This window comes from Mustela putorius, unplaced genomic scaffold, assembly GCF_011764305.1.
Source record: "Mustela putorius furo isolate JIRA1106 unplaced genomic scaffold, ASM1176430v1.1 tig00003909_pilon_pilon_pilon, whole genome shotgun sequence".
NCBI lineage: Eukaryota > Metazoa > Chordata > Mammalia > Carnivora > Mustelidae > Mustela > Mustela putorius.
Window position 1 is genome coordinate 41,942,865 of NW_025422057.1, and position 20,435 is coordinate 41,963,299.

Consider the following 20,435-nt stretch of genomic DNA (forward strand, 5'->3'; position numbering starts at 1 on the left):
AAAAGCTAAGGATGAATATTCATATTATCCTGGATAAAGACAGTAAACACCTCATATCAGTTCAAGTTCTGTCACCAGACATGTTTAGTGCCTCTTAAGAAAAAAGACGGTACTGAAAAGAAGAAAGCACAGTAGATAATTATGTCCCAGAACAAGCAAATGTAAAACTAAATTGAGAGGAATCACTGCCTTTACTCTTCTCATATGATAAACTCTGCCTTTGTGACACAGGATTACATTTTCTTTTTGGGTCCAACCAACTTAGTTCTGTTGCCAGTAATGTTTACATAATCATGTTGACAATCAGTAATAAATGGCGTTTACTAGTTTTTCAATTTTTGGACTAAATTTTAGAGTTGGAAGACATAAATGCTTTGTTACTTAGGCCCCCAATTCTGGCAGGTTCTGGAAACTACTTTGAAGCCAAGATTAATGTAATGTATTTTAGATTTTCTTAAACAATACCTGATGAGTATTTGAGCTAATGAGGACCACAACAATAAAGAACAACAGGACCAGAACAGTGTAACAGCTAGCGAAGTACTTTTATTTTATAACCTGAAATGAATTCTGAAATTCATTTCATGGCTGCTGTATCCTTGGAGTTTTAAAAGTATTATAAAAGCTTCAATGGTTTCCTAAAAATTTGATAATTCTATATAAAAAATATCAACAATTTCAAGTGGTGATGGAGAAACGCATACTTCTATCTCTGTTTATGGGAGTGTAAACTCACGAACGCTTCCTTAAGGGAGAGCTTGCAATTATACTGGACTTTAACAGGCACATACTCTGTGTAGCCCCTTCTCTAGGAATCCACCACGAACAAATACTTACACAAGCAGTCAAGGATATTACATATAGGTAAAATACAACGTGTATTAAGGCATTTTTCAAATAATAGAGACAACTTTAATGCCCATCAGTTGGGTCACAGAAGATCCACATAATGGAAAATTGCATCAACACTGTTTCAAAGAATGAAGCAAATCTACATAAATTACAATAGAATGATGTCTAAGACAATAAAAAGCAGGAAATCAAGAATTATGTAGAGTAGGATGCAATTTTTGTAAAAAACAAAACAAAACACAAAAACCCTAAAAAACAGAAAAACAAATACCAAGACAAAAAATCCCAACTATTTATTTTTATAACCAGATAAGTCCAAAACCATGTTTGGAATTCCACTATCCTGAATCCAAATAGGCAAATATCTTTTGGAGAGTCCAACAATTTCAAAACAGTAGGCAAAGAACCGCTTACCTGTTGAATTTGACAGCAAGGCCCAGGTCAGCGATACAGCAACTTCCATTTCTCTTAATGAGGATGTTTTTGCTTTTTAGGTCTCGATGAGCTATTGCAGGCTTTCCTTGGGTGCCATAAATTTCTGTGTGGAGATGGCACAGACCACAGGCAGCCGAATAAGCCAGCTTGAGCAGGGCTCTGGTGTCTAGTGTGGCACATTTCAGGAAATCATAGAGGGATCCATTTTCATGGTAATCAGTAATCAAATAGAGCTGAGTCCAGGAACCTGTACCTTTAATGTCTGCTGCTATGAAACCTGTTCAATTAATGGATTTAAAGGGTTAGTTACCAGAGATGGGCAAGAAGAATATTGAATGCTAATTCAGGATACTGAAAATAACTTTGGTATCTTGTATAGATAATAAAAATTTAATTTGCCTAACAATATCTCTTGAATGTGTACCATTCTTTCCTGCCATTTACACAGACAACTCTACATTTCTGCAGTATATTTGAAATAATCTTAATGATAATCATGAAAATGACAATCATATGTCTAAGAAAAAAATCATGTATCAGAAAATAGCCTGGGGAAATGCTGTCCATCTCCATGATTCTCTAAGCACAATGGAAGGTGGAAAAACTTTCAATTTCAAACTGAAAAGTGAACACATTAAAGAGAGTTAAAATGTTCAACCACAAGTTTGTTCCTAAGCCAGGTGCCATTTGCCCATCAAGCCTCAGCACATCTGCATTTCTATCTGGCTCACTGATAAGCAGGGCCATGATACTGGCCTCCGTTCTTTCTTTTCTTGTCCCTTTTCCCTTCAGAAGAAGGTCAGTAATTGCTGGGTTGAATAATGCGTTCCTCCCATACCATGCCAATTAATGTTCACTTGGTACCCGTATATGTGACCTTCTTTGGAGTAGGGTCTTTGTAGATAGAACCAAGTTCAGAGGAAGTCAATACTAGATTAGGGTGGGTCCTGATTCAATGACCTATATCCTTACAAAAGGGGAATGTGGACATAAAGGGGTAAGGGCCATGGGACAACAGAGAGTAAGAGTGTTATCTCCAAGCCAAGAAGTGCCCAAAGTTGCTTGCAGTCACTAGAAGCTGGGGGGAGGAGATAAGGAAGGGGCCTCTCCTAGAGCCTTCAGAGAGCATGGCCCTGCTGACACCCTCCTTTTAAACTACTGGCTTCCGGGGGCGCCTGGGTGGCTCAGTGGGTTAAGCCGCTGCCTTTGGCTCAGGTCATGATCTCAGGGTCCTGGGATCGAGCCCCGCATCGCATCGGGCTCTCTGCTCAGCAGGGAGCCTGCTTCCTCCTCTCTCTCTCTGCCTGCCGCTCTGCCTACTTGTGATCCCTGTCTGTCGGATAAATAAAATATTAAAACAAACAAACAAACAAAAAAACTACTGGCTTCCATAACTCCGGGAAAATAAATTTCTGTTGTTTTAAGCCACCCAGTTTGTTGTAATTTGTTGTGACAGCCCTTAGGAAACTAACAGTTAAGTGTCTGGAATACTTGTGGCAATGTGCTATGCACTCTCTAAATTAAAGGGTAGGGAAACAGCAGCTGAAAAGTCAGGGAAGCTAGAGGAGTTTCTGTACTCTACTGATCAGATCATACCTAATTATTTTTCTGTTTTATAAAGAAAGTGGGGAAGGGCATTCAGTTTATAAAAGGCAAAATGCATGTATAGTTAAAGTTACATTAGAAAATTGCTTAAATTACCTTTAAAAAACTTGGGCTGTGTTACTCTAGGAGTAAGTCCAATAAAGTAGTACTACTTCCAATTTGAAACTCCCTATTGTTTTCCTAGCTGGAGAGTAAACCAAACCGTTGGTGGGCATGCAGGATTGTTTTGTATTTAAACTGTGTATTCTCTTGGGTTTCCTTGAGCCAGATGCACATAATGGAATTCATGTATGTTTTCACAGCCTGTGTGGCAGGCTTCCACTGCACCCCACTAACCCTGTTGGAATATGGGATCGGCCAAAACCAAACATGTACCCACCAAGTATGTTTTCATGGCGCATCAGCACAGTCTGATAGATTTCCGTTTCTCGAAACCAGCTAGCTTCTTCGGTGGTAAAAAACACTTTGACTGCCACCTTTTCACCACGCCATTTGCCCATCCACACTTCTCCGTACCGGCCTTTACCAACTTGCCGAACCATCTGAATCTGTTTGGCAATAGTTCGCTGAACCTTCACAGAGAAAAGCAAAATGTTTGTGCCGTTCTTGATGAAAAGAACCTGCTGAGACCGAGAAAGTGTGGCCCATGGCCTGTCCCATCAAAAAGGACGGGATGTACAACCAAAACACCCCAACGGTAGAATTTATAAAGGATTTAAAAGAAGATGAAACAACATAAAATATATTGTGAAATCGCACATTAACGGGTTAGTCAACGTGACAGACTGTTTGCAGAAATGGCTGACATACTTCCACTCCCAGTCTCAGTCCACACACCCTTGGGTAGTCTCCTCTGCAGACTCTGGGCGTGGACACAGGATTTGTTTTTGCCAATGGAACGACAGCAAATGTGATTCAAGTGGAAACCTGAAAAGTGTTTGTGCTCTGGGGCCTGCCCTTCCTTGCTGTTCTGGAGAACTCTGTGACGGGTGAATGAAACCCTGGGAGCCACCGGCCATGTCCGTGAACTATACCATCTAACTCTAGCTGAGCAGGGCCAGAAAAGGAACTGCCCAGCAGACCCACAGAATCATGAGAAATAATAAATGTTTGTTGCTTCAAGCCACTAAACTTAGGAGTGCTTTACTATGCAGCAAGATCTAAATGATAGTTAAAAATCTTCCACTCAAGGGTGCCTGGGTGACTCAGTGGGTTAAAGCCTCTGCCTTCGGCTTGGGTCGTGATCCCAGGGTCCTGGGATTGAGTCCTGTGTTGGGCTCTCTGCTCAGCAGGAAGCCTGCTTGTGATCTCTGTCTGTCAAATAAATAAAATCTTTAAAAAAAAAAAAAATTTCCACTCAAGTCATTAAGACCATCCATGATCTGGCCCCTACCTGACTCTCCAGCCTCATCGTTTGCTATCATGACCTGCCCTCACCCTTCTTATTCACCTTATTTCAGCTTTTACAATTCACTCGTGCATATTCCTGTCTCAGGGTCTTTTGGCATGTGCAGTTTCCGTTACTTAAGAGGGTTGTTTCTCATAAAAAATTAAAAAAAAAAAAAAAAAAGAGGGTTGTTTCTCTGTGGAACACCTTCATAGCACACATATATCTTTCAGCTGCTGCACTTATCACAATTATAATTTTATTATTATTTATATATTGTTTGAATTCTATTCCTTCCTACTCACAGAATATAGGGACTTGTTTAGGGGAACACCGAAATGTAGTAAGCGCTTTCATTAATTTTTGTTGACTCAGAGACACACATTAATTGCTACTTTTCATTTTCAGAACCAATAGCAGCCATTCTAAATTAAAAAGAACCCCAAGGTCCAGGTTGGAAATGCAGTTAAAATGAACTAGCTTTTGTGCATACCTAAACTGACTGACTTTATGTATCACTTATTTCTGAATCCTTCTGTAACTTTTAAAGAAAGGATTATTGAGGTATAAGTTACATATAACAAAATCCACTCTTTTTGACAATTGCGTTTAGATAAGTGTACACAGTCATGTAACCACCAACACCACAATTAAGATACAGAAGGTTTCCATCACCCAATAAATTTCCTTCTTGCCTCTTTAAGTCAATCCCCTCCCCATCCACCCCCAGGCCGTGGCATCACTGATCTGTTTTCTTTCCCTACAATTTTTTATCTTTTCTAGAATATCACATAAATGAAAACATACAATATGTAGTCTTTTGCGCCTAGCTTTTTTTGCTTAGCATAAAACACTTCAAAATTCATCTGTACTGTTGTTGCCTGTATCAGTAGTTTTTTATTGATGAGGAATGTTCCACTGGATGAGTGCAGATCTCCTCTGTAAATACTTCGTGGAAGAACTGCTTCATGGTAATTTATTTTCATATATATACACACACACACACACACACACACACACATTATATGCGCTTCACCTTTTAGTCAACTGTCAATCAGCTTCCCAAAGTGCCTGAAATGTTTTCATTTCAATCAGCAATATATGAGATTTCTAGCTGATCTATATTCTTTTTTTAAATTAATTAATTAATTAATTAATTATTAAAATTTTTATCCCCAGGGGTACAGGTCTGTGAATCGCCAGGTTTACACACTTCACAGCACTCACCAAAGCACATACCCTCCCCAATGTCCATAAACCACCCCCCTTCTCCCAACCCCCCTCCCCCCAGCAACCCTCAGTTTGTTTTGTGAGATTAAGAGTCACTTATGGTTTGTCTCCCTCCCAATCCCATCTTGTTTCATTGATTCTTCTCCTACCCACTTAAGCCCCCATGTTGCATCACCAGCTGATCTATATTCTTTTCCGCACATAATATTCTCAGTCTTAGTCACACTAGTGGATGTGCAGTGTCTTGCTTTGATGTTAATTTGCTTTTTCCTGCCTTTTCATGTGCTTATCTGCCATTCCTTTCTCTTATTTTGGGAAGTATCTGTTCAAATCTTCTGTCCATTTTTAAAAATTGGGTTGTCTTATTACTGAATTGTAGACGAACACAAACTCTTTCAGATCTGTGTTGCCAGTTTGTGACTTATTTTTTTCCTTTAAGTGTCTTTTGAATAGGAAAAATTTCAAATTTTGAGAAAGCCTAATTTATCATCTTAAAAAATGATTCATGTCTTTTGTGTCCTAAGAAACCTTTGGTTAACCCAAGGTCACAATGATTTTCTAAAACATTTTCTTTTAAAGGTTTTTACACTTTAACTTTACATTTTACATTTAAGTCTATGGCCCATTTCAAGGTAATTTCATATCTGGAGATACAGGTCGTGATACACTTTTTGGGAAATGGATGCTCAATCTTCCCTGCATAACATGTGGAACAGACTGTCTTCTCCCCACTGAATTACTCTGCCACCCCAATCAAGTGGTATTTTGTGTCCATTTCTACACTTCATTCTCTCAAGTGACATGTGTGTCCATTTCTATGGACATTCTCTTCCACTGACACATGCATTTATCCTTATCCTCAAGGACCACACTAAACTGATTACTGTAGCTTTACAGTAGGTCCAGAAATCAGGTAGTGAATCCTCTTTCTTCTTTTGTTTTGGCTCTTCCAGGTCCTTTGCATTTCCACATAAATGTTAGATTAGTTTATCAATTTCTACAAATGTTTGCTCCGGATTGAATGAAAACTGTAGGTCAACTTACAACAACTGAAATTTTAACACTGAGTCTACTGACTCACAAACAGGATATACATCTCCCCTTATTTAGGGCTCTGTTAATTTCTTTTGGCAACGTTTTCTAATTTTCAGTGCAGAGGTCTTACATAAATTTTGTTAAGCTTATTCTAAAATATTTTATTTTTTTGAAGCTATTTTAAAATGATACTGCTTTTAATATTTTAATTCCTAACTGCTCATTGCCAGTATAACTAAATTCAATGATTTCTGTAGAGTGACTTTATGGTCTGTCACCCTGATAAACTCACTTGGGGGTTGTTGTAGCTTCATGGTAACATCCTTGAAATTTTTCTTTGTAGATAATCATGTTGTCTCCTCATGAAGACAGTTTTACTTTTACTTTTCTAATTCAATCAAAGAATTATTTAATTCAATAAATTTAAAAATTAGAGAACAGTCTATTTACTTTAAACAAATGCAATTAAACAATTAAAAATATGTCTGATATCTAGCATTTATTAATTTGAAATAGTTATACTTCTCTCAACCAATGAGTTTAATCTTAGGTGCAAGGAATTTATACCTGACCCCTCTTCATGTTGGCTGTTCAAAGCAAAACTCGCAAGCTAACGCTAGCACTTATACACCACTGCATGATCACATTTTCTCTCCTAACTGCTTGTGGCTCTATCTTCCGGCCTATTCTATTTTTCTTGTTTCATAGTTCTTATTTTTAACTGATTCTTCTTGCATGACTACAGCCATCTTTTTAAATAAGGAGGAAGGAAAAAATGTGTTAAGTAACGTTCCCTAATCTGTAACAATGACACTGCCTACCCTCATATAAGGATACATTCTGTACCAATAAACCATTCATGTTCATATGACATTTTATCTTACCAATAAAGGTAGCCCAGATCCACTACCAGAACTCTGTGACTGGTCAATAAGGTCTTTTAATGATTCTCCAACTGGAATAAATGCTTCATCTTGTTCCAAATCACGATTATAACGACGTCTGCTTGAGATGCTCTTGCAATAATGTCTTTTAAAAAAGCAGAAAATAACCTACATTAAAATTCCAAAATTACAAAATTCTAGGGTGAGAAAAATCTTGAGGCTGTCAATACCATTATCCTTTCTTCAGATAGGATCACATCCAAGTTAGTCTTACAGGATAATATCTCTTCTGTTAAAGTCAAGTCCAAGAATGGAGTTTATGAGGTAGAGTTCTATGTACACGCTAAAATGGAAAGATGTCTACAGTACACTGGCTAGTGGAAAAAAAAAACATTAATAAACAGCATGCAGAGTGTGATCCTAGCCATATAATTTTTAAAAATTATATATATCTACATATGTCTAAAAAGATCAGAAGAGATACAGAACAAGTTCTAAATAACAGTTATTTCCAGGGATCCTGGACTACTCACCTTCTCCTTTACATGAGCATTTTGATTTGAATTTGTCAGTATTTTGAATTTTGTTGTGTCAAAATGAACAATGAATATAGTTCCATTTTAAAGAAGGGAAAAAGAATTTATGCAAAGAAATCAAATAAGTTCTCTGAACTCATTCTGACAGTTTTGAAGATTCTCTTCTTACAATTTCAGATTATGAAATATTTCAAACATACAGGAAAGTAGAGATTTAACTGCCACCCACGTGTAGACCATTTAAACTGAATAAATATTAACATTATATTTATTTTAAAGAAATAAACATTAGAAATATTTGAAGCTCCTGCCACTTCCCTGATTAATTCCATTTCCTTCCTTTACTTTTGAGAAACAAACACCATCCTGAAAGGTTGTTACGTCCTCTTCCTATTTATCTACCACCGATGTACATATTTATAAACAACACTGTTTCTCTGGATACAAATGGACTCGAATGGCATATGCTGTATTTACTTGATATCCTTCTAAAACACACACACACACACACACACACACACACACACACACAAACTTCCTTATATACTTAACCGTATCGATACATGTTTAAAAACAGGGGCTCATGTTTATTGATGCTGAGTGTGTCAGGCCTTGTTCTAGGACTTACTTCATCTTTACAAAACTAAGAGGTGAATACTGTTGCTCCTGTTTTACAGGTGAGAAAACCATGGCCCAGAGGTTCATCATCTGTCCCAAGTCAGACACCACCAGGTGATGAGGCTGGGATCCAAACCCAGACTGGGTCTGGGAGCCATGGTCTCCATCATTACTATTCTGCCAGAGAAATGATTTAAATGGTGCCTTGGGTTCTTGTTAGAAATTTACCCTGATGGCCATATTTGTTAATTCCGAAAGTTTGCTAATACAAATAGTTGTTACTATTTGTAACAACAAAAAATTATTTTTGTGCCAGTCTCTTGAGCAAGAGTGTAAGAATTTCTTGAAGTTACACATACTTTTTTTTTAAAGATTTTATTTATTTATTTGACAGAGAGAGCACAAGCAGGGAGAGTGGAAGAGGAAGAAGCAGGCTCCCTGCTAAGCAGGACTTGATCCCAGCACCCTGAGATCATGACCCAAGCCGAAGGCAGTCACTTAACCAAATGAGCCATCCAGATGCCCCTCAAAAGTAGACATACTTTCAATTTTAGTGATATCACTAAACTGCTCTCCAAAGTGGAATAATTTATAAAGTATAGTAATGATATTATGCCATAAAATATTTTATATTTTATAATACTATATTTTATATATTTTATATTGTAAGTGCATTGATATAATTATAGAAATATATAACATATATTATACTATTATAGTATATACTATATGCAGAACATATATAGAACATATAGTATATACTATACTATTACTATTATGTATATTATACACTATGCTATATATTATACTACATATAATATTGTTTTTAATATATTATAAAATATATCACATTGTACATTTCCCCATATTCTAGGGCAAACCTAGAACTGGCATATTTTTAGACTGTTCATATTTTTTCCTACAGTTCATTTTTTTCCTGTGAACTGCTCATCATAGTTTTTGCCTATTCTATGAAGTACCTATTCTTGCTATTCAACAGGGATGTTTTCTCTCTTTTTCTCAATGATTCATTAGGAATTCCTTATGTAATCTGGATGCCAAATCTGATAATTATGCTACAAGAGTCTTTTCTCAGTCTGTTAGTATCCTGTCATTCCACTTACAGTGGTGATTTTTCCTCTCTTTTAAATACATGCTTTTATGCCTTAAGACCATCTTCTCAGCCCTGACATCATAGCACGTTTTAAGGGTGTTTAAATTCTGATTCTCTCATTTAGTCCTTTAACCCATTTGGCACTTACAGTAAAGAATGGAAATTATAGAAAGCGTCAAGTCAGATTTGTTTTCTCTCTGGATAGCCGAATAAACGTAGCCATTTTTCAACTTTATTTTTAAAATCTTACATGGGTAATTGACTCAAATGGTTTAAAATTTAAAAGGCACAAAAGTACACGCAATGAACAATCTTCCTCCTGCCCTTCCCTGTGCCATCAGTGAGGAACTGGAAAAAACCTGGAACTGGAACTATTTCCACAATTTCTTCGTTAATATTCTGAGGAGCATTTATGTCTATTTAGGTAAAAATACATACATTGCTGTTCACCTCCCATTTTTCTTGCCCCCCCGCCCCGAAATGGTAGTGTACCGTAAATACTGTCCTGCATCTTGCTTTTTCACTTTGCAACCTCTCCGGGTGTTCAGTCCAAAGCAGTACATAAAGGGCCTCCTTTTCCTTTCCTGGTGGAACAGTAGTCCCTTGTACTGCAGTTAACCATTTCTTCACCAGGAACATTTACGTTGTTTCTAGTTTTACATAAGGCTAAAATGAAAAAAGTTTCTGGCATACCTGTATGCAAACTACTAGAAGTTAGACTGAATTTGGAATTTTGATGGAATGCTCTACTGACCTCCTCTTTGAAGGTTATACCAGTTACAAACCCCAACCATTATAGGACAGCCCATCCTTCCCACACTCACCTACACCTTTATAAACTTCTAGAACTTTGTTTTTTTTTTTTTTTATAAGATTTTACTTATTTATTTGACAGAGATCACAAGTAAGCAGAGGCAGGCAGAGAGAGAGGAAGGGAAGCAGGCTCCCTGCTGAGCAGAGAGCCCGATATGGGACTTGATCCCAGAACCCTGGGATCATGACCCGAGCTAAAGGCAGAGTCTTTAACTCACTGAGCCACCCAGGTGCCCTAGAACTTTGTTTTTAATTTTATCCAAGATCTACTCTCATCTATTTTTTAAAAAATCTGTGCATAACGGACTCCCCCAAAATGCAACTAATAATAGCCTGCTGTTGACTGAAAGCCTTACCAATAAAACAAATACCTGATTATCACATATTTTTTATCTGGTGTGTAGTATATGCTGTATTCTTAAAAAAAGAGAGAGCGAAATATTTTAAGAAAAATGACCAAGATTTTTTTTTTTTCAGATTTAATTAGAACTGTAAACCCATAGAGCCAAAGTACAAGAAACTCAAAGAAACCTACACCAAGGTACATCATTATCGAATTGCCCAAAACCAGTAATAAAAAAAAAAATCTTAGATGCAGCCAGAGGAAAAGGGTAGATTAGGTATAGAAGAAGAAAGGTAAGAATGGGTGGTGACTTTTCAGGGGAAACAATGCATAAAGCAGAGCAGCAGCATCTTTAAAGTGCTCAAGGAAAGAGGTGCATGGGTAGCTCGGTTGGTTAAGCCTCTGCCTTCAGCTCAGGTCACGATCTCAGGGTCCTGGGAAATCTGCTCAGCGGGAAATCTGCTTCTTCTCCCTCTGCTTGTTGTCTTTCTGCCAAATAATATCTTTTTGACTGCACAGGGGTCAGTGCCCCTAACCCCTGCACTATTCAACACACACACACACACACACACACACACACACACACGGCTGCTTGAAGTCCCACAACTCACTGGTGCTTAATTCATTTTTTAATAGTTTAGTTTCTTCTTTTAAAAAAGATTTTATTTATTTGACAGAGAGAGAGAGCACAAGTAGGGGGAGCAGCAGAGTGAGAGGAAGAAGCAGGCTCCCCACTGAGCAGGGAGCCTGATGCGGGGCTTGATCCCAGCACCCTGGGATCATGACCTGAGCCAAAAGCAAATGCTTAACAACTGAGCCACCCAGGCATTCCATTTGTTTAGTGTCTTCATGCCTGATCCTATTTTCTTCTACAGTAGCTAATCTGCCATTAATCTTATCCAGTGTACAGTTCATCTCAGCACATTATTTCATTTCCTGAAGTTTGATTTGGGTCTTCTATGTCTCTATTTACTTTTTGAACATATAAAATACAGTTGTAATAACTATTTTAATGCCCCCATCTACTAATTCTAAAACCTAGATCGATTCTACCTTGCTGTTTTTGATTTTTCATTATTGGTTGTATTGGTTGTATTTTTGCATGCCTGGTGATTGCTGAATGGATACAGACATTGTGAATTTTACCTTGTTGGGTGCTGAGTACTTTTGTATTCCTTTAAATATTCTTGAACTATGTTCTAGGATGCAGCTATTTTGAAACAGGACAAGCCTTCTGAGGTGGGACCAGTGTCATGTTTCTTCTAGGGCTAATTATTTCCAATACTGAACCAAGACCCCTATGAGTACTCTAAACAAAGTCCTGTGAATTATTAAGTTTTCAAGTCTCACAGCTGGTGGGAACAGACACTATTCCCAGAATTATGTGAGCATCCAACAATGTTTTCTTCAGTCTTATCAAGCAAAACCCCAGCTGTGCGTAGTTTCCTCACTTGTGCGTGCTGCTCAAGATTCACTGAATATTTGATAGGAACCCTGTGCAGATATCCAGAGTTCTTTCCTTGTTAAGCACTCTCCTTTCCAGTACTCTGTCCTAAGAACCATAACTGCTATTCATACTCCAGACTCAGCTACATCTCCTGGAGTCAGAACCTCCTGGACTACACCTGGGTTTCTCCCGTGTCCTATAGGTAGAAATTCTCTCTGGGCAATAAGGTAGGCAATCATAAGGCTCACTTTATTTGTCTCCTGGTTTTCGGGGATTAGTGTGTTTCACTGCCTGATTGGCAGCTATTAGTATGTGAACGGGGCTTACTGATTATAGGCTTCACTGTAAGATAACTGCCTGGGCCGTTTCATTGGGCCCACTGAGGTCAGCAGGTTTAGGTCTCTTCTCTTGGGCTGGATGGATTTCCCCAAGAAGATTCTTCCCATCTGTCATTTGAATAAGCCTGGCTGACAGCATTCTGGCATAGTTGAGGCACCCACCAATCAGTATGTAAATGTTCACTTTATCACCATATTTTTACTGTAATACCTCACCCTCAATAATGGGGGCCACCGCTAAGAATATTATCTTTGTTCTTTCCAGGGAATATACTTTCTAGCTTTCTGTTAGGAAGGTGGTGGGGAAGTGATGCTCAGAACAGGAGTCATGAATCTCAACATCTGTTGTACTTGCCATCGAAGATGGCCCACAACAACCCTTAACTCCCAGTAAGCATGTCCTTGTTTAGTTCTCTTCCATAACACAGTAGGACTGACCTGACCTGTGTGACCAACAGAATGTGGCAGAAGTGATGGTGTAACTTTTTTTTTTTTTTTTTAAGATTTTTAAATTTATCTGACAGAGAGAGACACAGCGGGAGAGGGAACACAAGCGGGGAGAGTGAGAGAGGGAGAAGCAGGCTTCCTGCTGAGCAGGCAGCACAATGCAGGGCTCGATCCCAGCACCCTGGGATCACGACCTGAGTCGAAGGCAGTCACTTAGCAACTGAGCCACCCAGGCGCTCCATGATGGTGAAACTTTTGAGTTTAGATTGTATATAGATTTGCAGTTTCCACCTTGATCTCTTGGGTCACGCTAGAAGGAAAAAGCCAGGCTTCATACTGCAAGGAAACTTAAGCAGCTCTGTAGAGAGGTTCAAGATCAGAGAAACTAAAGCTTCCCACCAATTTGTGAGCCTGAGAAGGGAGCTACCTTTATTTTGGAAAGTGATCTACCAGCTCCAGGCAAAGCCTTCGGGCGAGCACAACCTCTGCTGACGTCTGGCTGGACATTATGAAAAATCCTGACACCCAGACAGTCACCCCTGAGTTTCTGACCCACAGTGAGAGATAATAATTGCTGTTTTAAGCCACTGTGTTTGGAAGTGATTTCTTAATGCAGTATTACATAACACACAGAGCATCTGACTTTCTAAAAATAAATTTTCAAGCAATCCTCTTGGTTTTACTGCCACTCTCAACTTTACTTCCAGAGATAACAGGTACTGCCAATTCTTGAGCTTCTTGGAGAATTCTAGGATATAAACTGGTTGCTACTTTCTTAAAATTCTAGCCTAGGTGTCTGATTTTTTAGATCTGCAAAGTCATTTACTACTCATCCAAAAGCTTCACAAGTTCCAAAGTTTTTTGCTGTTTTCTCTTGTTCTCCTCAACCTACTTGGACAAAGAAATTAAAAACTCTTTACTGCTTGCGTTTTTTTGCTGGAGGCAGCAACAGTAAGTATGCTCAACCTGTCTCTTTAAGATTTTTGCCAGTATAACGTGAAAAACAGTATCTCAGTATGACTTTATATTTTTCATATTCTGAGTATTCTTGAGTCATTTTTTAAAAAAGATTTTATTTATTTATTTCACATAGAGAGATCACAAGAAGGCAGAGAGGGAGGCAGAGAGTGGGGGAAGCAGGCTCCCTGCTGAGCAGAGAGCCCAATGTGGGGCTCAATTCCAGGACCCCCAGGATCATGACCTAAGCTGAAGGCAGAGGCTTTAACCCACTGACCCACCCAGGCGCCCCTTGAATCATCTTTTTATTTTGCTTTTAAGAGCTATAAGTATTTCCTTTTAGGTTAATAATTCATTTACCCACTGAACTGCTAAGGTTTTTTTCTTTTTGATTTATAAAAGCTCTCCATGTTTGAGAAATTAGCTCTCTGTAACATGAGATGTCAATATTTTTCACTGTATTCTGTTTATGGTGGTTTCTGCCACATAGTAAAGTTTTATTTTTATGTCGTTGACACAATTTTTTTTTTTTTAAATTTTAAGGTTTTGTTTTCCTTGGGGTGTTTTTTTTTTTTTTTTTTGCTTTTCAGTCTTGTGTCAGACTCAGAAAGGGCTTCCACATTCTGAGATCATTTTTAAAAAATTATTCCATGGTTTGTTCCAGTGCTTTAATCACTTCATTTTACATATATCTAGCTCTAATCTGGGTAAAATTTATTCCAATGTAGGTAACTGATTAAACTGCATCTTAAACTTCATCTTTAAAAAAAAAACTTTATCTTTTTCCATGCAGCTACCTACTACAAATCCATTTATAGAATTATCCAACTTTTCCCCAGTGGTCTGAAATGTTCCCTTTACCATATACTAAATTTCTTTATATTCTTGGGTCTGTTTATGGGTCTAGTAACCCGTTCTACTGATCTCTCGGTCTATCCATATACCAGTAAAAAATGCTTTATTACTGAAGTTTATCCCCTCCTGTTATTACTCTTCTCTTTCGGGAAATCATGACTAAACACAAACAATTCTGAAGGCACAAATAACTTAAGAATGATAATGTAGTTGGCTTTTTGGGACAGATTTTCAACATTCAGTATTCTAAAAATAAGAAAAATCGTAAGAACTCATGAACGAAGCAAGAAGTAGAGTTGGGTTCAACTAACTGATTAGTAGTAAGGTCCTCTTTTCCCTTAAGAAAATTATATTCTAGTTAGGAGCTTATAACCTAAAGGAGATAGAACCAGAGAATATAAGCTAATGGCATCTGAATTATATTCAAAGGTCAGTAATTTCTTTGCACTGGCTTTTATTTTTTTTAATATTTTACTTATTTATTTGACAGACAGAGATCACAAGCAGGCAGAGAGGCAGGCAGAGAGAGAGGAAGGTAAACAGGCTCCCCACTGAGCAGAGAGCCCAACCTGGGGCTCGATCCCAGGACCCTGAGACCATGACCTGAGCCGAAGGCAGAGGCTTTAACCCACTGAGCCACCCAGGTGCCCCTGCACTGGCTTTTAAAGAATAATTGCTCGTATCTAATATTCAACAAAATATTTCATATCAAAATAATTATCTTACTTGTAACAAAAGCAGCTGGAGAAGATGATCATCGCAATTATGCAGACAGCCATAGAAATGAGCACAACCAGCCACCGAATGCTGCCATCAAAAAATGGACCTGACAAGGGAAGTAAACAATGAAGTATACATATTATCTTTCTATCACATATTAAAGGGGAAAAATAATTTGTAGTGTTAAATTCTAGAAAGCTTGCTTATTGTAAAAACCAGAGAAAATATTTTATTGAAAACCATGATCACACCCTTTTTGGCTAACCTACCTATGACAACAGGGGGCAGTGTAGGTTGTAAATACTGGTTACATAAATTGGTCCGACAACATTCTATCGTCCGGCGTAGCTGGGCTTTTGGTGAATCCTAGAGGAAGAGTAATAATAAAATTAAAAATGGCTTGATATTTTAAGGTTGATAATGAGGTTTTTTTAAATATTCATAAGTATAATTTCTAATTCAGCTGAAAGAATAGGACCTCCAAATTTTATGTGTAAAAAAAGATTACTGAAAACTTAGAATCTGTACTGAAATAGTGAAGATTGTGAAATTATTTTTCCTAAAGAGAACGTATGTATGTGGATGGTGTGTTGGAACAATGAACTATAAATTACTAACAAAAGTTCATTAAGTATTTTTCACTAAAACTTTGGCTTATCTTAATATATTCCTTTTCATTTGTTTTCAGTAAAAATGTAAGTCACAGTATCTTTTCCTTAAAAAACATGGATAAGACATTTTATCATAATGATGAACTAGTAGGGTACACAGGATCTCAGAGCAGTACCAAAACTACTTAGGTGGAGGGTGTCCCAGTCTAAAGAAAAGAGACATCAGGAAGAGTGGTTGAGTCGGTAGAAGATACTACAGAGTCTGCTTCCAACAACTACACTGAGACTAATGAACCCCACATAGAAGCAAGTTGAAGCAGACGCAGTGAGGACAAAGGCAAAATATAGAAGCCATTTTTCTGAGGTTCTTAGAGTCTACCAACCAAATATGAGACGTGTCCCTAATAGGTCAATAAATGAGCACAGGAAAACACCGTAGTCATGAGAACAGACACCAACAATTATGTGTGAAGTTTGACTTGACAAGTTATTAACTCGAATGCTGATATTTCAGCACTGCCTGGGAAAACTGCCATTCTGGACCAAAATAGTAACAGAAAGGAATTACTTGTCATTACACAAGTAGCAACAATAGAAGCAGAAATTGACCATACTATTCTTAAGTATCAGATGGCCAGAAAGAGACTTCAGGAGTCCATGACTTGAGATTCTATCAGGGAAAGTGGGTCAAGAGTATTTGGAAACTTTCAAAAGCTCAAGTTTTATACTTTAACTGAATTTTTAACATTAAAACAATTTTTACTTGTAAAAAGAGAAGAGAGAGACAATTCAGAAGTTAGACAGGTGACTCTGAAATAATCCCCGCCCGAGGACACTTCCACGAAGGATGGAATGAAGAGCACTTAACTGACGATGGGTACAAGGGCTGCGAAGCTCCAAGAACAGCTGCAGGAAGGCGAACAACCAAAATGAGCTGAGCCTTGCGGAAGAGAAAACGTCAAGAAAAACCAAGAAAGGGTTTCTGTGGCACTGCTAGAGGACAGACACCAAGCAACGAATGCGCTGCTGACGAGACAGCAGGAGAGGGGCACAGATCAGCACTGTACTTGGAAGCTGCTCTCCCGGACACAGCAGCAGGTCCTCTCCAGGGCTCCTGCGCTCTGCAGGAGTGCCCGCTCCTGCTGAAGCCCGGTGAGCACACCCAGCAAAGGGAGAGAGAGGCCTGGAGGGCCAGTGCCATGGTAAGATTTTAGCAAGAACGAGTACCGGACACTGAAGAGCTAAAGGTTATACTCCTTTTTTTAAAAGAAGAAGAAAGCAGACTTGGCCAACTAGAGTTTGGAGGCAGCATGGTATTATGGAAAATGCAAGGGCTCTGGAACCAAAAAGCTTATTAAATCCTAGCTTTGCCACTTACTAACTTTGTGAATGACGAACTTCTCTCTGGGCTTCTGTTTCCTCTGTTGTAAAATGGAGGACAAAGATACCTGCCTTGTGGGGTAACTGTGAGGAGATGAGGTAGCTTACACCAAGTACCTGGCACATTAAAAGCAAACCTTAAATATTTGATAAATAAATTCTTCCTGTTCTAGTGAGTGTGCCATGATCCTACTGGGGATTCTAGAACAAGCCAAAAATGCTTATAAACTCCTAGAAGAGTCGATGTGGCTTGACCAAGAACAGCAATAGCAGCCTTAGGTCTCACCTTTCTTCGATAGTTAACCGTATGTCTGAGTGGGCAAAGATCAGATGATCAAGGTGGAGGGGGGACCTTTTCTATTCCTGCACTCCCCCACTCCTATCCTCCATCCATGCCCAATTCTGTGATCTGACCAGAGTCATGTGAGCTTAGATACTTAGATGTGAATTACAACACTGTCTGGAAATGAGGTTTGCGGTCCCAGGCCTTTGATCTGCAAATCAGGAGATGGGTGATTGTGCAAAGGGAGAAAGGAACAGAAACTGCTTGGGGAACGCTGTTCTCAGGCAGCCCAAGAGTACAATATAGGACTAGGCATGAGAAAGCAATTCCCCTAAATTATCCATGCATGTATGTGATCCTTGTGTAACAGTCTATGTGTACTTAAGGATGCACATAACCAGCTTAACAACTGCTCAGTTACATTATCAATATTGTAAAAGCTAACATTTATTAAGCCCTCTGTGCTAAACTCTTTACATATATGTTATCTCATTTGATCCTTACAACTCCCTTAGAAGAAAACAACTTGAAAAAAGAAAAGCTTCTTGCTCCCAAACTCTGCAGCTAGCAAGAAGCAGCACACAGATTTGAATACAGACTGTGAAGTTTAACAACTAACTTCTATTAGTGAGTTCAATTTATGATACACCTAGTTTAGGGGGCTTGCAGGATGCTGGTTATTACTGCTGAGCTCCGTGCTCTAACCACAGTTCTTTCTTCCATATTTTCAGTGATTAAAAAAGGTACAGAGTTCATGGTTGATAAAACATGCAAATGGCATAAAACTGGAAGAAATAATCAAATTAGCATCCCCCCCAAAATCCTTACAAATTACAGCAAAGGACTAATTCTAACATGATAAGATGTAACATAGACAAGTATGTAACAACTGTTTAACAAAACTCATTCCATTCCCATCTTCCTATTTGTGTCAAGAAACCAAAAGAACCAACAAAGAATGGAAGAGATGTTGGTTCAGCAGTAGCGTGAGTGAATGATGGGGATTTTCAGCTGATGGGAAGCTCCACAGGTTTCAAGAGTGTGGTATGACAATCTGCCATCTAACATGAGATTTGGCTGTATTTAGAAAAAGAGAAAGGAGCTATTTATCCCCCCACCCCCCAGGACAAACCACACTTGATTCTGCATACAGAACTCGCATTTTCACCAGGCAAAGATGAGAGGGTATGGGGAGGAAGGCAGGACCACACAGAAAACTTCCTTCACACAGTAAAGGGCTATCTTATTAAAGAGGCTTTAGATTTGTCCTCTGTGGTCCAAAGGGGTAGGAAGAGATTTATAGTCATTAGAAGGAAGAGCTTTCTAAAGATCAGGTCAGGTTGTTCGTACAGACGAAATAGGTGGTCTTGGGAGGCAAGGACCCATTCATTACTAGAGGTGTTGCACTAGAAAACAGACGGGATGCAATACGTGTGTGTGGGGGAGGGATCCCGAACTTTAGCAGAGGTTGGACCATATAACCTTTAAAGTTTCTATCAATCCTGAGAATTTCTTAATGATGGAAATAACTTCCTAAAATAGTCAAACCTTAAATTTGTCACAAACGGTTCCATCTGAAACTGTCTTTCAGAAACACTGAAGGACTGCTGGGGTAAAATTACTGTACAGGATTTTGAAGAGATTAGATTTATACCCGACAGCCATCAGGATGTTCATAAACTCTTTCTTACCAGCCCTCTAATGCCTTTGCTGCTGCTGTTAAAATAACTCCACTGAGATTTCCTTACAAGGACTTGTCTCAGTGATATAAAGGTTACTGCCCATTACCCTAAAGTCTTTCCAGTCAGTTTTATAATCCATGGGTGATACTGTGACAATATTTTTTGCAGTCATGACAATCTGCAAACAGGATGATTTAAACCTTTTTTTAAAAAGTAAAATAATCTGAAAAAAAAATCTGGAACTTCAATTAACACAAACACAATCTTACTATTTGAAGCAAGAGCTAAGCTTCCTCCAATATATTTGATTTACAAGAAGATACAGTGATGAACAGACCAGGCACACTCCTCCTGGAGAGATGAATACTGTTCATGTGGTCCCTCCCTTCCTTATTTCAGAGGCCCCAATGGAGATCCTTACCTTGCACTGAAAGTCAGATCCTTCATATTTCATACATCCTGAAGCTAATGTGGTTTCTCCCTGGTCATCTTCTTCTATGATGGCAAAGCAGTGCCCATTAGTTCTAAAAGAAAAGACCCCCACACACAAAAAAATAAATAAATAACGTTACATCAGAAAGTACCAATTAATTCTCAATTTGAATGTGACTGGATACTGATGGCCTGTAGTTCCTGTTTTTTTGAACTAGAACTACATTCGTGTTATTTATTGGCAAAACTCTATGGGTTTTCAGGCAAATAAAAGAGGTCACATCTGAACTAAAACCTAATGGTCCAAGGGGAAAAAGATTTCTTTTAATCTTTCCTCTAAATATGACTATGTAACTTCTCTTTGCTAATCACAGTTACATGATCACAGAAAGCTGATTTATAAAATTTTACAAAGTAAAGAATCTTAATGT

General features: G+C 38.4%; 1 protein-coding gene across 2 annotated transcripts in view; it reads right to left on the reverse strand.

The window, feature by feature from the left end:
* BMPR1A (bone morphogenetic protein receptor type 1A) overlaps positions 1 to 20,435 on the reverse strand; it is a 140,051-nt gene that overhangs the window by 5,112 nt on the left and 114,504 nt on the right. For both annotated transcript variants that reach the window (XM_045068972.1, XM_045068973.1), the window contains 6 exons: positions 19,994 to 20,096; positions 15,886 to 15,982; positions 15,623 to 15,722; positions 7,429 to 7,573; positions 3,272 to 3,464; positions 1,267 to 1,564 (listed from right to left, as the gene is read on the reverse strand). In XM_045068972.1, coding sequence (XP_044924907.1) covers positions 1,267 to 1,564; positions 3,272 to 3,464; positions 7,429 to 7,573; positions 15,623 to 15,722; positions 15,886 to 15,982; positions 19,994 to 20,096 — 936 coding nt within the window. The remainder of the gene's footprint in view (positions 1 to 1,266; positions 1,565 to 3,271; positions 3,465 to 7,428; positions 7,574 to 15,622; positions 15,723 to 15,885; positions 15,983 to 19,993; positions 20,097 to 20,435) is intronic.